General features: G+C 45.9%; 1 protein-coding gene and 1 long non-coding RNA gene across 3 annotated transcripts in view; one reads left to right on the forward strand and one right to left on the reverse strand.

Moving 5' to 3' along the window:
- Positions 1–3414: 3414 nt before the first annotated feature.
- Positions 3415–19480, reverse strand: LOC106699514. Its single transcript, XR_001351129.2, has 3 exons — positions 19404–19480; positions 18587–18651; positions 3415–4215 (listed from the first exon to the last, which is right to left on the reverse strand). It is a non-coding gene; the product is annotated as an uncharacterized LOC106699514 (long non-coding RNA).
- Positions 18455–25235, forward strand: part of GNE (glucosamine (UDP-N-acetyl)-2-epimerase/N-acetylmannosamine kinase) — a 52787-nt gene continuing 46006 nt past the window's right edge. For both annotated transcript variants that reach the window (XM_006102687.3, XM_023744015.1), the window contains exon 1: positions 18455–18613. In XM_006102687.3, the coding sequence (XP_006102749.1) occupies positions 18563–18613 (51 nt within the window). In that variant the 5' untranslated portion in view covers positions 18455–18562. The remainder of the gene's footprint in view (positions 18614–25235) is intronic.

Genomic DNA, 25235 nt, shown 5'->3' on the forward strand with positions numbered 1-25235 from the left:
GTACTAGGAACTTTAATTGTTTAATTGTTTTTGTAAATAAAAATGTTATAATTATTGAAAAACAACACCTAAAGTGCATTATGATCTGTAGTTATGATGATTTAAATAACATGCAGTTTGCCCAAAAACGTGCGGTCCCTGGCGTATGTCTTCGAGATTTCTATGCGGTACGCAATGTGCTAGGATATATTCCTACAAGTGGAATCATTGGATCAAATGGCAGTTCCATTCTTAATATTTTGAGGAAACTCCTTACTGTTTGCCATAGTGGCTGCACCAGTCTGCATTCCCACCAACAATGTACTAGGGTTCCCTTTTCTCCACATCCTCACCAGCACTTGTTTATTGATTTGTTGATGGTAGACATTCTGACAGGTGTGAGAAGGTACCTCATTGTTTTAATTTGCATCTTAGGAAAATATCATTTTCATGTATTTTAGATTTTCATTATGTTTTAATTTTTTATAATCATGTTTTATTTTTAGAAGCAGGAAACTATCAAAGATGGCAGTGAATGAATGAATGAATGGAAGCTACCAAAAAACAAGCTTTACCTCCCTCTTCTCTTTCATTTAAACACAGGACTCTGACTGGTTGGGTAGGACTGCAGCTAGCAATTCGTTCCTCTGCTGCAGGAGAACTGCCAGCACCGGATGCTTCTTCTCTCTGGCTGCCATGCCCAGGAGTGGGAGGAGGACTGTGGTTAGGACCTCCATCAGGGGGACATGGGCACCTTGAGAGTCCTGTCTGTCCCTGGTGAGGCGTGCTCAGACCTCACTGCTCCCTCAGTTCTCCCTATCTGAGCGCAGCTCCCAAACCCTCACCTACTTGCTTCCTTCCTCAAGCTTCCTATGCCTCCTCCTTCATCCCCCATCCACTGATCTTCAGTGGTTGGTTCACTTTCCAATGGGGAAACTGAGGCACACTAGGACAAGGGCATTTACCCAAGGTCAACCAGGGGCTAGAGGCAAACCAGGGCTGGGACCCAGAATCCTAGTAGCTGGTACCATGTTCTTTCCATGAGTGGTTCATGCAAGGGGGCCTTTTCTTCCTTCACCCTCCCCCAACCAGCAATGCACCTACTTGCACTTCAGCAAGTAAATGGGGGGGGGGGGGGGCGGGTCGGGGCGCAGGAACAAGGCTGTTTTGTTTGTTTGGGGAGAGGAAGAGAGAGATAGAAACGTCAATGAGGAGAGAGAATTATTGATCCACTGCCTCTGCATACCCCACACTGGGGATAGAGTCCGCAACCCGGGCATGTGCCCTGACCGGGAATTGAACCAGGATCTGGCTCATACTAGTAGTTCTACACTCAACCGTTGAGCCACGCCAGCCGGGCTAGGCTCTGTTTTGTTTAAAGCACTGGGTTCCTAAGAAGAATGAGAGAGCACTCTTCCCTCCTCTTCTGGCCCTGTGCCAACCTCCGCTCGGAACCTGGAGGCTCTGCCACATGGCAGTGATCTTCCCACACAGCCCACGTCTCCTTATCTACACATCAGCCGGGGAACTAGGGAAGTCTTCCTGGTGCAGCAGACACGGTGCCGGTGCCGGAGCCCTAGGCCCACAGCTTGGCAGTCCCCAGAGGGGGCCGTCCAGGGCGGTCCCTGGGCAGACAGCTGCCAGCACAGCCTCTCCCCTCTGGCCCACACCCCTTCCTCTTCACTCCTGCCCACACCCTTCCAACCCCCAGGACCGACTTAGAGAAATGGGGTGGCTCCAGAGTCAACATGTCCTTGACACGTGGCCAGTCTTCTTAATGAAACAGGGAAACCGCAAAGTTCAAGTGGATGTTTGGAACTGAGCTTTGGCTCAGACACTCAGTGATCAAATAGCAGCAGACCTTCCTGGGGGAGTTTGTCAATAGGCGGGGCAGCTCCCGGCAGGTGTTAGGGGTGAGGAACAGGCAGGAAGGAGCCAGCTGATGGCGGAGTGAGAGACACCTAAGGAAGGGCCTGGTGTCTTCAGGCCGCTGCTGGTTCAGCTCTGACGTACATGCTGAGATCTCTGTGCTGAGATCGGTGTACAGTGTGTTGGAGATGGGGGTGGGGAGCGTCAGCCCTGGCCTTTTCTCTAGGTCTCCAAGGCCCTCCTCCCATCCTTCTCCCTGGCTCCATCCTGTTCTAAGTTGGCCCAGGGCAACACACAGCAACAAAAGGCTTTGTGTCTTCTGAAAAGGATGTTGAAATGGAACTCCACAAATCTGGTGTTTTCAGAACCGGCCCTTTGCTGGCTGGGTTTGGCTGGAGTTCTGTGTTCTTAGCCTGTCGGTGGGCCATAAACTCACTCCTCAGGCAGGACGGTGAAGCGACAATGGACGCTTCTCAGAACGATGCTTCTAATGCATAAAACAAGCACACAGACCTTAGAGGGAACTACTCATGTGGAAATACAGTTATCAAAATATAAACATGTTTATGATATGGGAAATAAATGCTACTTTATTCATGCATTAAATGCCAAGATCTAGCAGTAGGCCTAATAATGGCTGTGATTTTTTAAAATATTTTTTTATTTCAGAGGGGAAGGGAGAGGGAGAGATAGAAACATCAATGATGAAAGAGAATCATCGATCGGCTGCCTCCTGCACGCCCCCTCCTAGGGAATGAGCCTGGAACCCAGGCATGTGCCCTGACCTGGAATTGGACCGTGACCTCCTGGTTCATAGGTTGGTGCTTAATCACTGAGTCACACTGGCCCATCACGGCTGTAATGTTGAAAAAGTGATGAATGTAAGTGAAATTTCAAGACCTCTGCAACAACTGTAACATAATATGAAAGTATCTGTGACTCTAGTTGTGACACAGTGACAGGTTCTCTAGTACACGATGGTTTGTGGCCTACGTTCTCAATGGAAGAAATATCTAAATGGTAGGTAGAGGTTAGTCAAAATCAGGGTTTAATTTTTTCCTTACTACGTTTACAGACACTCTCAGTTCTGTCTGTGAGCCCCCAAGTCAAGGCACCTGCCTGCAACACGCCCTCTGCCGGGTAGTGCTGGCCCGGACCCCACAGCCAGCCCCCCCGCCCTTGTTCTCCCCTCCCGCGCTCCCTCTCCCCAGTCCTTTGTCCTCTCCTAGGTGCTATTGCCACAGCACTGAGGGCTGACATTTTCAGAGTAAGACTGAGTTGGCAAGAGGCAGGGGTTGTCCATAACTCCCTCCTGCCCCCCTCCCCTGCCGTGACCCAGCTGGGAGACAAGCAGTGTCAGACTCCAAACCCAGGCCCATAGGCATCCACCAGGCCGGGGCCTCTCTCAGAATAGTAATGACTGCCCCTGCCTCCCTCAGCTCTAGAAAGGGTTCATGCACACAGAGAGCAGCCACTTGGGCCTGTAATCCGGGAACTTCCCAAAGCGGCCAGTGTGGGGGAGGGACGAGGCAGCGGAGCGCTCCCCTGGCCTTCCTGTCTGTTGCTCAAGGGCTCTGCCTGGTGCACCCCGACATGAGGGGCTTCAAACTTGGCAAAGGTGTAGTGGTGCCTTCCCCATCACAGGCGCTACTAACACTGGAGAAAAGGATCCAACCCGAAACCCCTCCCTGCTGAGGCCAGACATATGTTTATTGTCTCTGTGTCCTTTGAACATTCACCAGAAAGCCTCTTTGATCAGATACAGGGGAAATAAAGGTCACGCTATCTCCTGCACACAGAACTCCAAGGCGGAGCAAACGCTGACCCACAAAAGGCAGGTATCTGCTTCTGCTTTTTTGCAACGAATTTAAAAACCTGACCATAAGACAGACCTCTTTCTGGATGGCTCATCTGGCCCCCAGCCCACATCCTGGTCACCCTGCACCAGAACTCTGAAGGAATCAAGGCAGCCTCAGGTATTTCTTTCATTCATTCATTCATTCATTTATTCTTCGCCCATTCACCAAATGCTTGTTGAATCCATAGGTATGTGTTTGACCTGACACTGTGTATGTGGATGAAACCAATCTCAGCTCACAATCATTATATTCCTTTTTTTTTAAACTTTTATTAATATTTATTTTATGCCATAAGTTTTTTGTTTCTTCTGGGATATCTTTTTCCTTCTGTGTAACCTCCTCTTCTGGTTTAGGAACAATCTGCTCTTTTTCAGAAAGGGTCACCTCAGTATGGGGGAGAGCTCGTGCATGGGTTAGTCCGCCCATGAGCTCGCGAAGTTCTTCGCCACATCTTGGGAGCTTTGCTCACCTGGATGTGCTCAATGGCCAGAGAATCTGCATCTAAACCCTTAAGTTAAAAAAAGAAAAAGAAACGCTTAAGTTCAGCATAACTTTCTGCGTTTTTAAGCATGTGCAGCAAAAATTCAGCACTAATAACGTCACTGACCCTGTGTCCAGCCCCACTGTTTGGCCTGGGCACACTTATCAGCTCCATGTTGTAACAATGGAATGGCACACATTGTCTATAAAACGATATCCTTAGATACTAGATGGCTTTTCGGACATGCATACCCTTGATGGCCTGAGCAGTTTCACTAGTGTTCTTAAAGTGAACACAAAGAGTTTGCATGGCCCTAACCAGTTTGGCAGAGCGTTGGCCTGTGGACTGAAGGGTCCCAGGTTCAATTCCAGCTGAGGGCATATGCCTGGGTTGTGGGCTCGATCCCCAGTGGGGGTCCTGCAGGAGGCAGCTGATCGATGTTTCTCTCTCATTGATGTTTCTAGCTCTCTACCCCTCTCCCTTCCCCTCTGTAAAAATCAATAAAAATATATATATTTTAAAAAACAGTTTGCATGATTTGCACGACTTTGTGAGGTTTTCTGGATCTAGCGAACCGTTTTCAGAGCTCACCTCGGGCTGCTTGCAGGAAGAGGAAACGGATCTCTTTTTAAATGGTCTTAAAGCCATGATCATGTGATGCTTTTTGTTTTTTCTAGAAATGCTTCTCAAAAGAAGGTAGCTTGTATCAGAAAGAAATCTATTGATAAGCCTGTGGGTTTGGGGTGGTTGTTATCAATACAAAATAGCCAGAGCCTTAGTTCTGGCCTGAAGAACTGAAGGGTGGAAACCTGCCCTCCTCTCCCTGTGGCCGGGCCGTCTGCTCAGCAGGTGGGACCGTCCTATGGAAACCCTTGGCTCCAGGAGCCTGGTCTGCCTACTCTCATACCAACTCCTCAGCAGGAAGTGTGTCCCTGCTTCAGCCTTGAGAATGTTTGTCAACCTTTGAGGCCCGTGGGTGCGTTTCCTGCCCACAGTGATGTGAATCCCTCTCCCCTGTATAGGCTCACCATTGTTTATGCTTCTGACCTGGTTATGGCCATGTGAGTTTTATTACATCTCTGGCATTCTCGCCTTGTCTGCATTTAACATTGCTGTTACATTTAACATTGCCTTGGTCTTCTCTCCAAGTTCTGAAGACGCTTCTTCAGAATATTTCTTGCATCTGAACTCTTTTTTCCAGTTGGCCCAAGCCCTCGTTACTTCATCCCTGGCTAGAACCATGTACGTAGTGTCAAGTGCCTACTTAATGCCAAGCCTTGTTCTTTTTTTGTTTACTTTTTTTTTTTTTAGCTTTATCCTATATAATAAAAACCTAATATGCAAATCAAACAGTGGAACAACCAGTGGAACGACCAGTCACTATGACACACACTGACAACCAGGAGGCACACGCTCAATGCAAGAGCTGCCCCCAGCCCCGCAGGCCCCTTCAGGGGTACAATTATATAATACATAATCTGTATATTGCATTATGTGTTCACCACCCCAAGTCAAGTCTCCTTCCATCACCATTTATCCCCCTCTACCCTCTTATACCTCCCTCGCCCCCCTACTTTGCCCATTTTTAAAATTGGGTTATTTGTATATTTTGTACTGAGTTGTACTTCCTTGTATATTTTGGGTATTAACTCCATACCAGCTGTATGGTTTACAAATATTTCCTCCTTTTCCATAGGTTGCCTTTCCATTTTGTTGATGGTTTCCTTTCCTGTGCAGAAGCTTTTTGGCTTGATGTAGTCCCACTTGTTTATTTTTGCTTTTGTTACTTTTGCTTTTGGTGTCAAATCCAAAAACATCATTGCTGAGACCAATAGAAACTTACCCCCTATATTGTCTTCTACGAGTTTTATAGTTTCAGGTCAAGTCTGTAATTCATTTTGAGTTTATTTTTGGTATGTTATAAGGTAGTGGTCCTATTTATTTTTTTTAAATTATTATTATTTTTAAAAAATATATTTTATTGATTTTTCACAGAGAGGAGAGGGATAGAGAGTTAGAAACATCGATGAGAGAGAAACATCAATCAGCTGCCTCCTGCACACCTCCTATTGGAGATATGCCCACAACCAAGGTACATGCCCTTGACCGGAATCGAACCTGGGACCTTTCAGTCCACAGGCCGATGCTCTATCCACTTAGCCAAACCGGTTAGGGTGGTAGTGGTCCTATTTAATTCTTTTGCATGTGGCTGTCCAGTTTTCCCAACACCATTTATTGAAGAGACTGTCCTTTCCCCATTGCATTCTTAGATCCTTTATCAAAAACTAATTGATTATATCTGTGTGGGTTTGCTTTTTTTTTAAGTTATTGAGGTGACATTGGTGACAATATGTGTGAGTTTATTTCTGAGCACTCTATTTTGTTCCATTTGTTTATATATCTGTTTTTATGGTAATGTCATGCTGTTTTGATTACCATAGCTTTGTAATATAGTTTGGAATCAGAAAGTCTGGTGCCTCCAGCTTTGTTTTTCCTCAAGATTGCCTTGGCTATTTGGGGTTTTTGTTGTCTCATACAAATTTTAGGATTTTGTATTTATTTCTGTGAATTTTGTATTTATTTCTGTGGATAAGGATTGCATTGAAAATATATATATATGGCTTTGGGTGACCCATTTAGAAACTGCTTCTTTGGTCTAGTGCTATGGGGCTCATGGATGCAGGCCCCCTTGGCTATCAGAACTAGGTGGTTTGGGGCCTGTCCTTCACATGACAGTCTTAAAAGTTGGGGTGCTGGATGTATGGTCCAAACTCTTTGCTCCTCACAGGTAGGGAAATCACCCCCTTTTTAAAATGAGGAAATAGAAAACCAGGTTGTGGAAGTGAATTGTTCAAGAAATGCTCAAGAAAAGGCCAGGGGAGCGCTCCGCTGCCTCACTCTCTCCCCTACACTGGCCGCTTTGGGAAGTTCCCGGATTACAGGCCCAAGTGGCTGCTCTTTGTGCTCATTAACTTGCTAGGTGTAATGATCCTTCTTCCCAACCTAGAGCTTTCATTTGGAAAAACATTAACTAAATGTGTGGTTTATAGGAAAAAATTAACTGCAGGTGTGAATTTTAGAAAAATATTAACTATACACGTGGATTTTAGAAGATGAGACAAATTGACTATCAAGTTACTACTCTGACTCACACCCAGAAAACAAATATGCCCACAGTGGTTTATGTAGTAAAGATTTTACATAATCTTTACTGCAGGAGGTGTCAGGGCTATCCAAACGTTACACTCCAGAGCAGTGGTCGCCAACCTTTCAGACCTCACGGGCCACCAGTGGTCCGCGGACCACCGGTTGGCGACGGCTGCTCCAGAGTACACAGATGCCTGAAATTGCAAAATAGAAGCTCACCAAGTTAGGTGGTTTTTAAAGTCACACGTACAGTGAGCAAGAAGTCTGATTTTTTGTTAGGATTGGTTTACCCATTTCACCCAGGGTTTAATTTATTCATTCATTTAGCTAATGTTCCCTAAACATCCCTTACGGAGCTTACTTCAGGGAAGGAGTCAGAAATGTGAAAAGTAAAATCCATGTCAGACAGAGTGAACTAACTGGAAGAGGTCCCGGGAGAGAAGGACACACCGACTGTTACCGAGTGTTCTGGTTGCTGTCTTTCAGTATCTAGTAACCACAATATGAATTGTTCTGACAATCTCACCCTCCCTTATGGTAATGGACACACTAAGCGGCTGGCTGGTTGGTTTCTGAGATGTGGGGTAACTATTTATCCTGCTGACAGCACCAGGGCCTGTTCCTCAGGACGGCTGACTGTCTTTACGCCTCAGAAGCATCACAGGGTCTGAACCCAAAGAGGGTTTCTCAAGGCCTGCAGTGACGGCCTCCACCTGTGGAGCCTGCTGACTGTATTGCTTTGACCACGTTTGTTATGCTGGCACTGGTAGGCTCCCTTAATGTAGAAGGTGCCGGGCTGGCTTGTAGCAGGTAAAAGCCCTGAATGTGGCCACCTCCAGGGCTACAAATGGGATAAATCAAGAGCTGAGCCAGGTCAGGGAGGCAGTTCTAGAAAATTGGGCAGCCATAGATTATTGCTGTTGCAGCATAACCCTGGTTGTGAGGGACTTAAAGGGATGTGCTGTTTTCATCTTTCTGACAAGTCTCAGTTGATAGAGAACATATCCAAGATCCTGCATTTGGTGTATTCCATTCCTGGGAACTGCTTTCAGGGCAGAAGCAGATACAGTCCAGCAGGATGAGACTTTTCATCTAAAACTAATCTCATAGATATGAGATGATAGAATAGCAGTGGGGAAACGTTAGGGGCAGGAATAGAATACTGGGGAATAGCTATGGTTATGAGAAATATTAATCATGCTCTGTTAACCGTGATTGCCTTGTGTTGGTTAAAGAAAGGACATTCTGACCTGGATGGGAGTTGTATGCCCCCAGGACCTGGGAGTCAACCTTGGACCTGGGAATTAAGAACTGCCTGTCAAGCTTTAGTTGGTTTGGCTCAGTAGATAGAGCGTTGGACTGTGGACTGAAAGGTCCTGGGTTCGATTCTAGTCAAGGGCACATGACTGGGTTGCAGGCTCGATCCCCAGTAGGGGGTGTGCAGGAGGCAGCCAATCAATGATTCTCATCATTGATGTTTCTATCTCTCTCCCTTCCTCTCTGAATTCAATAAAAATAAATATTTTTTAAAAAGAACTGCCTATCATCATGGAGAGATTAACAACTTTGTTGCCCAAATAATGGAATCCCATCCCAGCCTCCCACTTCACCATGCTTGTAATTCTTACTTCCTTATGTAATCCCTGTCTTACCCTATATACGCAGCTGGCTTATGGGGAGCTGCAGAGCAGAATTTTGTGGATGTCCTGCTGCTCTCTCATACTGCCGACAGTATTGGAATAAATGCTCATGTGATTAAAAAAATTATGACACAAAATAGTAATATTGGGGGGGAGGGAATTATGACAGCACCCCAAACATTGCATTTTATTGCACTTGGGTATCAACCTGTTATGCATGTATTAGCAAAACCATTGCTCTTTCCTCATTACCTCTCTGTTCCTCAAGTTCTCCTTCAACACAGTCCTTTAAAAAAAAATTTTTTTTTATTGATTTCAGAGAGGAAGGGAAAGGAAGAGAGAGATAGAAATATCAGTGATGAAAGAGAATCGTTGATTGGCTGCCTTCTGCACGCTCCCTACTGGGGATCGAGACCGCAACCCAGACATGTGCCTGACGGGGAATTGAACCATACTTGAACACTGTTAATTCCTTCAGGTTTTCCAGCATCTTGGTTATCGGAAGAAGGGAAATGCCACAGTTTTCATTAGTGACCAGAAGTAGTTTCCAGAAGTTCTAACCATGGATCCTGTTGGCAACACTTTGAAAATTCTAAATGGAGTTTTAAACGGATGCTTTATGAGAATTTAGAAAGGAGGGGGAAACCATTTACTATGCATATTGTCAATTACTGTGCTGGGTGACTTACATGTATTATCTCAATCCTCAGGGAATCTTGGACATGGGTGTTACGCATTGTCCTAATTTTGCCGGTGAATAGAGGTACTATTTGAGTAAGGATGGCAACACCCATCTGTAGATCAAGTCATGTAAGTGGAAAATTACAGTAATGATTCATGAGCCATAGTGATTGAAAGGTCACACTGTAAGTACGGGTGTACAATTCAATAAAGATATTGGTGAAATGACAGCCAGCGCGATTAAAGTCTTAAACAAGAAAAACTGGGCCAATGCTTGGGCAGGTGCTCTTAGTTACATCAGTACAGCGAGGAGTCTTCTTTAGATCCCGTTTATTTAGGCCTCAGTTCCCAGCCAGCCTGCCAACACCCCCACCCTTCCTGGGCAAGACAGGGAATTCAGTATAAAATTCAGTCCACGTCGCTGCCTGCTTCCTACATCCAGACCTCAGTTCCGCGGCTCTCAGAGGGACGCATGCTCCAGGCTGGAAGGCAGCCCCGCAGCAGGAACAGAAAGCGGGGAGCCCTCCACCGCATCTGTGATGTTTACTGATGCGAAAGGGCATGATGCCAGAAGTTAAAAGCTGGGTTGTATTCTCCTCGATGCTTCCACTATCTTCCCTAAGAATGAGTCTATTGCTAAGAAACAGAAAATGCAATCTGGAGGGGGAAGGTTTACACTGTCCTGCTCTCTAACAGCAGAGCGAGGAGGCGACCACGGCGGTGCCAGGTGCTCTCCACCCGCCTCAGGTCGGTTGCACGGCCAGTCCCGCGCTCCCACACCCGGGCTCTTCCTGTCAGTCTGGCCTCTCTGGGCCTCTTCGCCTTCCACTCGCTCGACACCTCCGCTCAGACACCATGTCTTGGAAAATGCAGAACAGCTCATGCCGATCCTGCACATCTCGGCTCTGCTGGCTCAGCCACGGAGGTCTCTTCGGGCCTTACTCCCCCTCTGGCTCTCTGGTCCTGACCTCAGTGCTCACCCTACCCTGCCCTCCTGTCTTCGCCGCCTCCCCTCAGTGTGCACGCTTTATTTTATTTTATTATTTTATTTTATTTATTTTATTTTATTGACTTATAAACCTATTCCCCATGGAACACACACATGCACGCACGGCCCAGACCCGCGTGTTAGGGTTCTGCAGCTTGTTCACCAATACCCATTGGTAATAAGGCAGAACCTGGAATTCCTGCCTAGCTCTGGGGGTGCAGACGCACCCACTCCGCCCCTGAGAGCCCGGCTGTGATTGACAGCCAGGCGGGTGGCCCACCTGCTGCTCCTCTTCACCTGCTGCCAGGTCTGCCCAGTCACAGGCCCGCAGCACTTGGGGCAGCGCTCTGAAAGCGCCCTTGTTTTCTGAATAAGAGAGAGCTTCCTGCCGGCTGCATCAGAACCCACTGGTGTTTAGAACAGGTTTTGTTATTGCCCGACAAGAAGGACCCTCCGGAGGGCCCTCCAGCTCTGCCCTGGGCATTTCCGGGGCCTTTATTTCCCCTCGACATTGTCTGAGGAGCTTCCGGTCACCCCAACAGGCCGTGCCTCCAGAGTCCTTCTCCTTTTTTTATTTTTCAAATCATAAAAGAAAGTTTAGAAAGTTTCAGAAGTAGTAAGTGAGCAGCTGGGAAACACGTTACAGAAGCAAAAGAGGGCGCTTGGAGCTTCGGAGAGGGAAAGGCTTAGGTGGTGGGGAGGGATGGGAAAGGGGTGTGTGTGTGTGTGTGTGTGTGCCCTTCTTTCTCCTGAAGCCCTCTGGGTCAGTGGTTTCACTTCCCTCTCACCTGGCCCCCAAGTCTCCGGCTTGTCTGTAGGTCTAGGATGCTGAGCTTTGAGTGACATCTCTCTGAACCCAGGTCCCTGTCTGCACATTGCCCAGACAGCTGACTAGCCTGCTTCCTGCCAGTAGAAAGCAAAGTCTCATTGTATGAATCTCCTTGTTCTGAACCGCCTGACTCCCAGGGATCACGCTTCCTTTCTGAAACCCCAGTTGTTCCCACTGACCTTCCCGGAGGCCTTGTCATAAGGCCTTCGACATTTCTATGTTTAGTCTTAGGCTCCAAAAGGGAACGAGCGGGGATCAAGCTATGCGGCCTCGCTCTCTTGCAGAGGCTGAAGTTGGCAGCTCTGTTTCCAGGCTCCTTTGCATAGCTGATTACATTCAGTTTGAATTTTGTAGAGTAAGACAATCGCTTACCGGTATTTATCTTTTTATTTTTTAAATATATTTTATTGATTTTCTACAGAGAGGAAGGGAGAGGCATAGAGAGTCAGAAACATCGATGAGAGAGAAACATCGATCAGCTGCCTCCTGCACACTCCCTACTGGGGATGTGCCCGAAACCAAGGTACATGCCCTTGACGGGAATCAAACCTGCAACCCTTCAGTCCGCAGGCCGACGCTCTATCCACTGAGCCAAATTGGTTAGGGCCCGGTATTTATCTTTTTATTTTTTGACATCTTTATGGGCTCAGAATGCTCCGGTCCCTGTTGCATCTGCGCACTCTCCGCCTCCCCCTCCAATTACAGCATCAGCTGATGTCAGTACCAATAAGGCTGGTGATTAGAGGAAGCCTGTTTGACAAGGTCTGGGCAGCTACGCACGCCCCCTCCCTCCTCGGCTGACTTCTGTGTATAGGACTCCCCTCCATTTTCAGTCTAACAATTTTAGGAAAAAACAGCGTCTTATACACGGAAAAATACGGTAAGTGGAACAACAAATTGCTGTTGTTCTCTCTGTCTCTGACTCTCTCAAATAAAATAAAAAAGATCTCTAACCAGCATGTTAATCCTATTGGGAGCAAAGAAGGCACTCTGAATATCTCTTAAAGTGACTGACTAAATGCATTTAGTGTGCATTGGAAAAATACATAATTAGAAAATTAAGCCTGTGCTTTCACAAACATTATTGGTTAGGACAAGGCTAAGTTAAAAAAAAAGGATTAATGTTGATTTCAGGAAAAATGTAAGTGACGCAACATTACAAGCAGATACGCCAGTCATCAGACTGAGAGACGCCGTCTCCCCCAGGGCCCGCATCGCCAGGGCCCGCATCGCCCTCGGGGCTGGGGGAGAAGGGAACTCACTGCATGTCAGGCGCTGGGTGTACATTTTTCATGTGTCTCCAACCTGGTTGCAGCCCTCTCACTATTATCTCTGTAGAAGGATCATCGACCTTACAAAATGTAAGAACGTGTCCAAGACCAAGCAGCTGTCAGTGACAGAGCCTGAATTCAAACCCAGCTCCGGCTGACTTCACAGCCTTGCCCCTTTCGCTGTCTGCAAGAAGAGCGAGCCCATGTGTAGGAAATGTTCCACTGGGGGAGGAGACACAGGGGCATTTCCTTGGGAAGCTCTCTGTCTTGGGGAAGCTGGGGCGAGTCCATCTGCTGAGCTACTGTGGGGGGTTTGATAAGAAATCACCCTCTCCCGGCCGGCGTGGCTCAGTGGTTGAGCGGTGACCTATGAACCAGGAGATCACAGTTCGATTCCCAGTCGGGGCACATGCCTGGGTTGTGGGCTTGATCCCTAGTATGGGGTGTGCAGATGGCAGCCAATCAACGATTCTCTCTCACCATTGATGTTCCTATCTCTCTCCCTCTCCCTTCCTCTCTGAAATCAATAAAAATATATTTAAAAAAAAAAAAAAAAGAAATCCCTTGTCTGCAGCTTTCATCCTAATCCGATAGAAAACGGAAAGAAATGAAAGCACTGAGAAAGGAAGACCTGCAGAAGCAAGTCTGCCGCCACCCATGGCGCCTCATATCGGGAACTAAAACTATGGATTAGTCATTGCAAAATATTTTTACACGCATCCTCATATTCCAGGGACGTCTCAAGTTTTCACAATCCCCCCTCCCACAGGGATCGCTAGCGAGGAAATTTAGCGCCAGCCTCCTCCGTCTGCCTAACCATGTCATAAGCATCCGTTTCATTACTGCAGCCACCCCAGGTAGATAGGGCAGGGGTGGAGGGGCCCACCTGTGAGGCATTGTTCTGAATTTATGTTTGTGTCCCCTGACCCAAATTCATATGTTAAACCCCTAACCCCCTCTTCCCCCCTCCGATGAGAGGGTGTTAGGAGGGGGACCTTGGGGAGGTAATTAGGAGTAGATGAGGTCGGGAGAGGGCAGCCCTCGTGGGGGATGGGATTGGTGCTCCTATGAGAGAGGCCAGCATGGGCTCTCCCTCTGCTCCAGCACAGGAGGAGGCAAGAAGTCGAGGTGTTCACAGTCTGCAACTTGAAAGAGGGCTCTCAGCAGACCTCACCCTGATCTCGGACTTTCAGTCTCCAGAACTGTGAGCAGTAAGTTTCTGTTGTTTACAAACCACTGTGTGGTGTGGTGGTGACACAGCCCAGGAGCCAGGAGTCCCAAATGGCGAGGTAGGTAAAATCCCCTCTTAACCCATCAGCACCCTCAACTACGCCCCAGATTCCAGCCTGGGAGGGCAAAACACAGTCCTGCTCCCCTGCTCCCTCTCTCAGCTCCCCCAAGCCTCGCCCATCTTCCTCCCACCCTCTGCAGGCCTGGAAGAAGTGGATTTATTCTCCCTTTGCAAGAATTTTTCTTGCCTCGTCTCCTTGCTGTGGTGGCGTTTGACCTTGTCCCTTCTCTGGGGTCACAGGGGGAGGCAGTGAGGGGAGGGAAGGGAAAGTGAGTCTGGAGGTGTTTCTGAGTTTTGTTGTATGTGTCCTTGCATTCCTCCTTTGGGAAGTCGGTACCACACGTTGGCACTGGCCGGGTGCTCCAGTTGGGGAGGTAGGTTGGGGTGGCAGTAGGTTCTCCCCTCCCCTAGAGGTGTCTCTGATTGCTTCTCCAGTGGCTTCCGGGGCCTGCCTGGCAGCCTGAGCCTGGGGCTCCTGCAGGACCCAGGGAGTGCTCCTGGGGGAGGGAGGGAGTAGTCAGGGTCCCCGAGCTGGCTTCTGGGGTGCTGGCACTGTCCATTTTTCTGCTCTGGGCAATGGTTACACAGGGTGTTTGCCTTGTAATAATTCATTCATCACCTTAAGATTTGTGCCCTTTTCTTGTATGTGTGTTATTCTTAAGTAAAAGTAAACTTTAAAATTTCCTTTTGTATATTGACAAAACTCCAACCTTAACTAGAAGTTCGTGTCTCAACCTAATGGACTTACACAGCACCGCCTCCCAAACTCTAAATATTGTGATATTTTCTTTTCTTTTCTTTTTTTTTTTAAATATATTTTATTGATTTTTTACAGAGAGGAAGGGAGAGAGATAGAGAGTTAGAAACATCGATGAGAGAGAAACATCGACCAGCTGCCTCCTGCACATCTCCCACTGGGGATGTGCCCGCAACCCAGGTACATGCCCTTGACCGGAATCGAACCCGGGACCCTTCAGTCCGCAGGCCGACGCTCTATCCACTGAGCCAAACCGGTTTCGGCGTGATATTTTCTTTTATTATTTTTAACAATGTCTATTATTTTATTATAAAGCTATATGCAAGTTGTAGAAAATTTAGAAAGGCATAAATGAGAAAAATAACAATCTGCAATTTTACTACCCAGACAACTACTGTTATTTTTTATTTCTTTCTTAGTGTTCTGTAGGTATATATATACAGCTTGCAATAGTAGGGTCATTTTAAATTTTGAAGCCTAATTTTTTCACTTAATATCTTGTGAACATTTTCCCATAATTAACTATACTTTGAAAATAAAAATTTACATGCCTACAAAACATTTTATGTTGAGTCATTATGCTATTCATCTGTTCATTCATCCGACCATTCTGCAAATGTTTGTTGAGCACTCACCATACTCCAGGCACTGAGCTGTGTGCTGGAACACAGTAAGAACAAAACAGACATGCCCGCCGGTGTGGCTCATGAACGAAGGGTCGGCTCATGAACAAGGAGGTCAGGGTTCGATTCCCAGTCAGGGCACATGCCCGGGTTGTGGGCTTGATCCGCAGTAGGGGGCATGCAGGAGGCAACTGATTGATGTTTCTCTCTTATTAGTGTTTCTATCTCTCTATCCATTTCTCTTCCTCTCTCTAAAAAAATCGATTTAAAAATATTTTTTAAAAAGAACATTACAGACATGATCTCTTGTCATCAAGGAGGTTTCATTCTATAGGGACAGAGAAAGTGTAAAAAGTAATTAAACCAATAAAAATTCAAATTGAAATTTCTCATAGAACTTGGCAAATTGATTCTAAAATTTATATGGAAAAGCAAAGAATCAAGGGGAAAAGAATAGTAAAGAGCCTCATAATAGTAGAATAGTTAAATAGTAAAGACCATATATCTGAATTCTGTAAGTTCTTCCCCCCACCCCCCTTTTAAGATTTTTCATTGATTTTCAGAAAGAGGGGAAGGGAAAGGGAGAGAGAGAGAAATATGGATGTCAGAGCAAAACATCTATCGGCTGCCTCCTACACACCCCTCACTAGGAATCAACTGGAGACCTTTCGGTACACAGGACAACACCCAACCAATGAGCCACATTAGCCAGGGCTGAATACTATAGATTCTTTTTTTTTTTTTAAATCTGTTTTTATTTATTTCACCGTGAGGAAAGGAGAGGAAGAGAGACAGAAACCCCAGTGATGAGAGAGAATCATGGTTTGTGAAAGTGGTTGGGTGGTGCTCTAGTGTGGTCTGAATGTATTGGTTCTGGGGCTTCATGGGAGGTGCAGGCCAAGGTCAGCTGTTGCCTGTGCCTTGCCCAGGCCACCTGGTATGAGCTACAAAGTGATCTGCAGATGGTTGCAACTTGTGCAGGGCTTGGAGGTGCCTGGGAGAGGCTACGCTGCAAACTGAGGCCAGCTGCCACTAGTGCCAGGCTTGGGCTGCTTAGCATGAGATATGGGGCATGCTGAGGCCGGATTCTGCTTGTTTGGAATTTGTGAACCTTGAGAGATTTTAGGAAAGTCCACAGGATGAGCCAAGACAGGCCATTAGTATAGAAAAGCAATGGGAAGTGGCTTGGGTGGGTCTAAAAGTTGGGTGGAGCAGGGTCTCAGGAAATCACCAGGGAGAATCAAACAATGTTGGCCAGGTTAATAGAGACTCATATGGCACTGGCCTGTGCCTGCAGCTGGAGGGCTTGGCAAAGGAATAGTGGCTTCTGTTAGCACTTTTGTCTGGGAGAAAGCTGCCCCTCCAGCCCTTGCCTTAAAGCCAGGCAATTCAGTTCCTTCCATATGTCCCCCGCACCTTTTGAGCTGCTACCCCAGCCCTGAAGCTCAGAGCGAATGAATCCATCAGTAAGTCCATGTGCCGGCCCTTTACGAGGAACCCCTGGAACTCCAGCAGCTCTCCTTCTCCCTCAGCCACCAACCCCGCTGGTTTTAACAGCCAGAAGTTAGGGGACTTCTCTTCCAGGTCCTGGAACCCTTGGCTGGGGATCCAGTATGGGGCTGGGACCCCTTGCTCCTCATGGGGAACCTCCATGCTGCTAAGATAGCCTTCCCAGTTTCTAACTGCCACAGGTAGGTGTGGGGCCAGCCGGTTGTGTCTCCACCCCTCCCACCAGTCTTGACGTGGCTTCTTCCATAAGGTACATCCTTCGTTATAGGACTTCTTAGGTTAGCTGGACTTCAGGCAGTTCTCCATGAGGGTTGTTCTGTAGTTTAGTTGCAATTTTGATGTGGTGAGAGGAGGTGAGTCCAGCGTTTATCTACTCTGCCATTCTGACCAGAAGCCCTACTCATCAGTCCTTAAAAACAGCAGTATAAAGTGTTCTCTTCTTAAAAATTGATTACTTTAAAAACTATATTTAAAAAACTATATTAAAAAGTTGATTTCAGAGAGGAAGGGAGAGGGAGAGAGATAGAAACATCAGTGATGAGAGAGAATCATTGATCAGCTGCCTTCTGCACTCCCCCACTGGGGATAGAGCCTGCAACCCAGGCATACGCCCTGACAGGAAATTGAACCATGATCTCCTGGCTCATCGGTCTACACTCAACTACTGAGCCACGCCGGCTGCGCTGACGTTTTATTTTAGCTTTCCTGAGGTAGAATGTAAAGTTGCATGGTATATAAGGCTAAGCTGGTGATGTGTTTGAACAAACATATAGAAATAGCAGATCATTAGTCTGTACCCCACCCAGGTCATGGGAGGTCCCTGAGCACCAAAGGGCAAAGTACACCCTTTATAAAATGTAGAAACAGACCTGACCGGTTTGGCTCAGTGGATGGAGCGTCGGCCTGAGGACTGAAGGGTCCCAGGTTCGATTCCGGTCAAGGGCATGTACCTTGGTTGCAGGCACATCCCCAGTGGGGAGTGTGCAGGAGGCAGCTGATCGATGTTTCTCTCATCCATGTTTCTGACTCTCTGTCCCTCTCCCTTCCTCTCTGTAAAAATCAATAAAAAAATATATTTAAAAAATGTAGAAACAGTTTTAATGTAGCTTAGATAAAATGCAACAATATTAATTTTTTTCCTTCAATCTCATGAAACTAAGGGTATTCAATATGTCGAGGCCTGTGACTATTAAGAAAACTTGAATCCCTAGTTTAATGTCTTTATTTTACTTTTCTGCTTAAGGTGGTATCTTAATAAATATTTTGAATGGGTCATGTGTGAAAACAATGTGAAAAGACTATTGAGACTTTGAATGTAGTTTTTTGTTTCTGTCTTCATGAAACTCAGAAGAAACTAATTTTTCTAGTGGAAAATAAAATCATCAGGTAGAAATATCAAAAACAGGGAAGGACCACTCAGACACTCAATGTCCTCCTCCTTGCAAGCTACTGTCCAGGAAGACAGGAACAATTTAGAGCCACATATTTTTTCCTTCCTTTTCAGAGAGGCGGGGCCCAGGATTTAGTCGGGGAATCAGACGCTTATTAGTGACGGCTCTGTTGCAGCTAAACCAGCAGAACAAACAGCTGCCCTGCTCCTTGACTCAACAACGCTGGGTCCAGAGCTGGTGCTGCGGGATGGAAATCAGTGTGTGTTCTTACCAGGAGCTGGGCTTTCCAGGACCTCATGTAAGTAACTGAGCAGTTGGGGAGCTTTGTCATGGAAACTGCAATGGGAAACAAAGGGAGAAGAGGAGAGCTTTGGTTCTAAACCGGTCACTTCCATCATCACTGCCAACGCATGCCGGTCATTTTCTGGTTCCCATTCGTCTCCTGGCTGCTGCGCTGAAACGCACGGCCTCCCGGCATTTCTAAACTGAAAGCTGAACACGAACTCTCCTTCACTGTCCTCCTTCTGTCATCCAGGGAAGTGGATCTGCTCCTGCTTCTGGAACCTTCTGCTTCATCAATGTAGTTTATTTCCCAAAGTGAAAGTTTGCTGCAACTCTTTTTATTTGTTCCTTTGCTTTTGAAGCATGGTACGTGGAGCTGCCTGGTCTGTGCTTTTTTCTCCCAGTTATTCAACTACTAACTAGCCACGTTAGGGAGGGAGTGCACTTACTCTGCGTTATATGGTATCCAAATGTCCAAATAAAATGGAAATGACCGTGCTGATCAGTATGTCAGATAGTGTGCTGTATTATAATGTCATTTATTTAACCTGCATTTTTGTTGAAATGTGGAAATTCCGATGTTTTAGGAAATCATCATCACATTTCAATTTGGTGATTATATATATGTATATATATATTCAATTTAAAGATGATCTATAGTTAAGGAATGGCTTGTAAGCACTTTTCAATCAAATATCATTCTTGCAATTATTTTCAACATAGTCTACTTCTAGCTATACTATTAAGCCTAATTTCAATTTGCCTCCTTCAATGAAAATTTATTTTTTAGTAGCATTTGTACTTACATTTAAATTCAAGGTCAGATTTTCTGAACTTCTAGTTTGAACTTCTTAGTTTTTTCCTCATGTCGTCAATAAAACCTAAGAAATGGTTGTTTCTAGTTACAAAGGTAGGAGTTGCTCTGACTTGCATTTTTCAAGTGGCTGACTTTTAAAAAATGTGCCTTGGAATGACCATTTCACCCACCTGCTGGTATCTGGTGGTTCTCTGACCACATACTTCAACTCTGAAATACTGTGTATCGCCTTTAAGCTCTGTTCCCAGGTTCCCTCCCACTTGATATTTTCCGATATTCCTCAGCAAAACTTCCCTCCTGTCAGGCTAGTCCTCCCCTTTTCATGTTATTCTTGCCCCCTTCTTGTTCCCTTCAATCACACCATGTTCTCTTCTAGGAAAATGCTCATTTAAAATCTAAAGTTGATAGGATTTCATGATAGACTGATTTGGGAGATAAAGATGGAGAGGTCAAGGATTCCTCCCAGGTTAGAGGTGGATGATAATACCATTCTCTGGAGAAAGCCCAAGTTTATGGAGAAGAAAAAACTTCATTTTAGCGAGCTGATGGAAGTGCCTGTGGAACTCAGTCACATGACGATGCCCGCAAAGGAGTTGGATGTTTGCGTTTGAATGGAGAAGACTGGGCTAGAGATTCAGATTTAGAAACAAATTTCACTGGTTGTATTAAGCCATGCAAGAGGATGGGGTCACACTGGATGTTTACTAAAATGAGATGAAAGAAAGGCTAAATAGGGACTCCTAGGAAACATTAATTTTTAAGGAGACGTTTGAGGCCCTAACCGGTTTGGCTCAGTGGGTAGAGCGTCGGCCTGCGGTCTCAGGGGTCCCAGGTTCGATTCCGGTCAAGGGCATGTACCTTGGTTGCGGGCACATCCCCAGTAGGAGGTGTGCAGGAGGCAGCTGATCGATGTTTCTCTCTCATCGATGTTTCTAACTCTCTATCCCTCTCCCTTCCTCTCTGTAAAAAATCAATAAAATATATTTAAAAAAAAAAAAGGAGACGTTTGAGGAAGTATAGAGAGATTTGAGGTAGATGGAAAATCAGGAGGTGTCATGGAAACCCAGGAAAAAGGAAGTTTCAAGAATGAGACAGTGACCAAAAGTGTAAAGAAGGGGTTAAGAGAAGAGCAGCTGGAGCGTAGGAAAGACTGGACAGTTGGAAAAAGTGAGCTGGCAAAGAGGGCACAGGGCCAGGAAAGCCCCACTGAGAGTTAAACACAATAAACTGACGTCCCCGGATTTCCGCAGAACTTTATCCTGTAAAAGTAAATTTAATCATGTCTGAGTCCAACTGTCTAAGATTGAGATAACTGCTTTGTGTAAAGTAGTATAAAAAGAGCTCTGAACTGGCCAAGAGTAAATGTATAACAGACCGGGAGTCAGGGGCCTTAGAAAAGCTGGTGAGACAGGTAGGACAAGAAATGCAGTTGGGTGCCTTGGGCTAGAAGTAACAATGGATTTCAAAATAGATATAGCCCTAGCTGGTTTGGCTCAGTGGATAGAGCGTCGGCCTGCGGACTGAAGGGTCCTAGGTTTGATTCCAATCAAGGGCACATACCTGGGTTGCGGGCTTGATCCCCAGTGGGGGGCGTGCAGGAGGCAGCCAATCAATGATTCTCATCATTGATGTTTCTATCTCTCTCTCTCTTCCTCTCTGAAATCAATAAAAATATATTTTAAAAAAATAGATATAAAGTTTGGGGGATGAATTATGCCTCATCACATATCTTTCTCCAGGTCCTCAATCTTATGAAAATGTCCTTTAGGTGCTGCAAATTCAACATGTCCTAATCAGAGCTCAGCTTCTCGGCTCCTCTAGCCCATCCACGCCTGCTTCTCCTTTCCTTCAGATGAGAGCATTGCCAGTCACCCAGTTTTTTGAAGTAGAAACATCAGCTATTCTCTTCCATCATCATTCCTTCTGCCACCACGTTCTGTCCATTCTTTCTCCACATTCTTTTGATTCTGTCCTCTCGCTCACACTTCATTTCCATGTCCATCACCTTAATTCAGGTCCTGAAATATTAATTCCTAACTGGCCTCCCTTCTTCTAGTCCTTCCTCCTCTTCCCAGCTCATCTTCCACAACTCTAATGAAGCAAATATGATCATGTCACTCTCATGATTAAAGAAACCTCCCAATTCTAGCGAGGAGAAAGCCTGGCCTCCTTAGCATGACATCACTCAGGGCCCCCACTGACCTGGCCTTACCCCACATCTTAGCTGCATGTCCAGCTGCTTTCTGCCTCCACACATCTATCTTATAACACCACTAAATTTCTCTTTGTTCCTCAACTCACCATGCTCTTTTACACTCGATTCACTATAAAGATAAGCAACCTTGTTGTAATACTACTAAGATCATTAGCTTCGGTGCTGGCAGAGGGGAGGTGGGGGAAGTTGAATGCAAGTGAACTGGACTAGCCAGAGGGAAAAGAATGGGGATGGAAATGACTCTTCGATAAGAGTTGTGATCTCCTCATTTGACTCAATGCTGATGAGACTGTATTTCTTAAATAAGTCATGATTCAAGGATAAGGATATATCAGGGAGACAAGTATACCTAACAGAGCTAACTTCACAACAGAGAAGGACTTGAAGTCTGAGTAGGGTATAAGCAGCTGAGGAATCGCCTTTTAACTGTGGGGAGTTGAAAGGGCGAGGGCTAGGCCCTCCATCTTGCCCCAGGGTAAGGGCTAGGCCCTCCATCTTGCCCCAGGGTAAGGGCTACGCCCTCCATCTTGCCCCAGGGTAAGTGCTACGCCCTCCATCTTACCTTGGCCATGTGCTTGGCAAGGAGCTTCTTCCCGGAAGTCTAAGCCTCTGCTAGCCACACCCAGGAACAAGACACCGACTTGCGCCTGGCCAATCGGCAAGGCCCACAGCCCTTTCTCCTCCCCTTACTCCAACCCCCTATAAAACCCCTCTCCACACAGAGTTCGCTCTCTCTCTGCTTCCTGCTGCTGTGTCGGCAAGGTGGGGGAGCCGAGCTAGCTCGAATACAGACTCTTATGCTTTTACATCAGACAGGCTGGCTCCCTGGTGTGGTTTCTTGGGGATCCTGAAATCTGGGCATAACAGGAGTGACATCAACAGAGGCAGACAGCAATCTGTCCAGGGCAGAAGGACCTGGGAGGGGAGTCATGTTGGTCAGGCTGGGAAGAGGTCAGGGCATGATCGTTGGAGACTTTCAATGCCAAGTTGACCCCCTAGGCATACTTTACCCAGCAGGGAATGGGGAGACATGGAAGTTTTTCTTAAGCAAAGCAATGACTTGGTGAAAGCAGGCTTTTAAGTAGATGAATCAGGCAGTAGTGTGCAGGACAGATTCAAGAAGCAGGGAATGCAGGCTGGAAGAGCAGGGAGAAGCACAGTAATCCAGGTCTGAGATGCCATATTTGCTTAATTACAATAAAAAAATCTCTACATTAAATGTGTACAATGATTAAAAATAAATCTTGAGTTTAAGTATGTAAAATCGTGAAAACATAGACATCTCAGAATTAAGGAAATAAAAAGATAAAGATCTGAATGAACTAAGGTGGTGATGTTAGAAATGGGAGGGAAGAGTAGATGCCAAAAAAAACTCCCACAAAACACATTTTGAAGAATTTGAGAGATTGGATGTTAAAAGTTAGAGAGAGAAACAGAGACCGAGAGAGAGAGGAGGAGAGAATATTACAATATGACTCCATGATTTTGAGTCTGAATGAAAGTGGCAAGGGATATCATTAAGAGAAATGGGGAAGTCAAGAGGAAAGACACCAAACTAAATTTTATATATTGAGTATGAGGTGAGGCAATGTCTAGCCGGCAATTGAAATTATGGGCCCAGAACTAGAATGAGTATATACAACCAAGGAATTATCTACACAGAAGTCAAAATGGAAGACTTGAGAGTGAAAGACATTCCAAACGATGGTGTGTGTAGAGGACCAGAGGCAGAGGTGTAATTCAGGGAATGGCCACATTTAGGGACAGGAAGCAGGGGAGGGAGGAACAACAGAAATGATTTGAAAGGTTGAATTAGATTCATTCCAGAGGAGGGGAATGAAAGACATGAGAAGAGAGAGGTGGAGGCCTTTTGTTCATGCTTTGGACTTACAGATATTAATTTCGTATCTTTGGATGTGTCTTAAGCATCCACAGAGGTATCGAGAGCTCACTTCAGTCCTCCAAAGGGATGGCATGTGGGACCCCATCTTCACTGTTAGCTGCACGCCCAGTACTAATTGGCTGTTCATCAGCTCCAGGAGTCCTGGCCCAGTGCCTTGGCTGGCTCCCCGGCCTGTGTGAGAAAGCATGAACTTTCCCAAAGGCTTATTGCTGTTCTGAATGCTGTTGATCTCAGCCTGATCCTTTGAAGTCCAAAAGAGCATACTTCCTACTATCTCTTCCTCCCGCCCCACTGTTCTTTCCTCCCCACGGAACTCTTTAATGAGCAGTTATTTTAGAACATAATGTAGTTGATCCAACATTTTATAACAGAGCCAAAGTTAAAGGCAAACTCGTTTTTAACACTTTTCCTGTTCTGCTGGAATTGCTGGGCCAATTAAACTTTCTGAACTCCTATTAGTCAGGGGTGACTAGACACTCTCTGGCTTACCTCATTTCCTTGGCAGGTAGATAAGTAATAAATAATACTTGCATAGCCCATACAATACATTTAAAAATCTCAATAAAGGGCAGTATTTTACACAGTCATTTTATTTATTTGTACTTTTGTTCTATAATTGGGAAAGCTAGCACAGGGACAGCTCACCACCACAGGTGCTCTAAAAAGCTGATTGGCTGATGTGATAAACTGATTAGTGTTTGGGGATATGAACAGTGATTAATGGTCCTGAAATACAAATTTCAAAAAAGGCTTCTCTTCTTGTTATGAGTATCTGTTTATTTATTTATCTTCACCTGAGGATATTTTCCTCACCGATCTTTAGAGAGAGTAGAAAGGAAGGAGGAGAGGAAGAGGAGGAGGAGGGAGGGAGGGAGAGAGGGAGAGAGAGAGAGAGAGAGATCCACCAGCTGCCTTCTGCACACACCCCGATGGGGGGCCGGGGATTGAACTTGAGACCCTTTGGTTCACCGGCCCATGCTCTAACCATTGAGAAAACCGGCCAGGGCAGCTTTTATTGTTTGTTAGAGAGAGGAAGGGGGAGAGAGAGAAACATTGCTGTGAATGAAAAACATTCACTGTTGCCTTCTCTGCAAGCCCCTACTGAGGATGGAACCAGAAACCTGGATATGTGCCCTGACTGGGAATCGAACCTGCAACCTTTTGGTATATGGATGACGCTCCAACAAACTGAGCCACCTGGCCAGGGTTGTATTACCTATTATTAAAAGTATTTATATTCCTAGTTATAATCTGAAACAATGTTTAAAAAACATATTGTACTTATAATATGCGTACAAAAACATGCACATCTTAAATGTACAATTAAAAATTTTATAAACTACACACACTCATTTAATAAACATCCAGATTTAAAAAAACCTGAACATCAACACTGTTTTTAAAATTAATTTTTCTTAACTTCAAGAGAAAAAAAGTGACGTTCTGTTCTGGGTATTTGCTGGGATGGCATGTGACTTTAAAAGTGATATGCCCAGCCCTGGCCGTTGTGACTCAGTTGACTGAGCATTGTCCCATGAACAGAGAGGTCACCAGGTCCATTTCTGGTCAGGTCACATGCCCGGGTTTCAGGCTCCACCCTGGGAGGGGGCATGTGGGAGACAGCAGATCCCTGTTTCTCTCCCTCCCTCACCCTTCCTCTCTCTAAAATCAATAAGACATTTTAAAAACTTATATTCCCCTCT

Source organism: Myotis lucifugus, unplaced genomic scaffold (genome assembly GCF_000147115.1).
Source record: "Myotis lucifugus unplaced genomic scaffold, Myoluc2.0 scaffold_424, whole genome shotgun sequence".
NCBI classification, from domain to species: Eukaryota; Metazoa; Chordata; class Mammalia; order Chiroptera; family Vespertilionidae; genus Myotis; species Myotis lucifugus.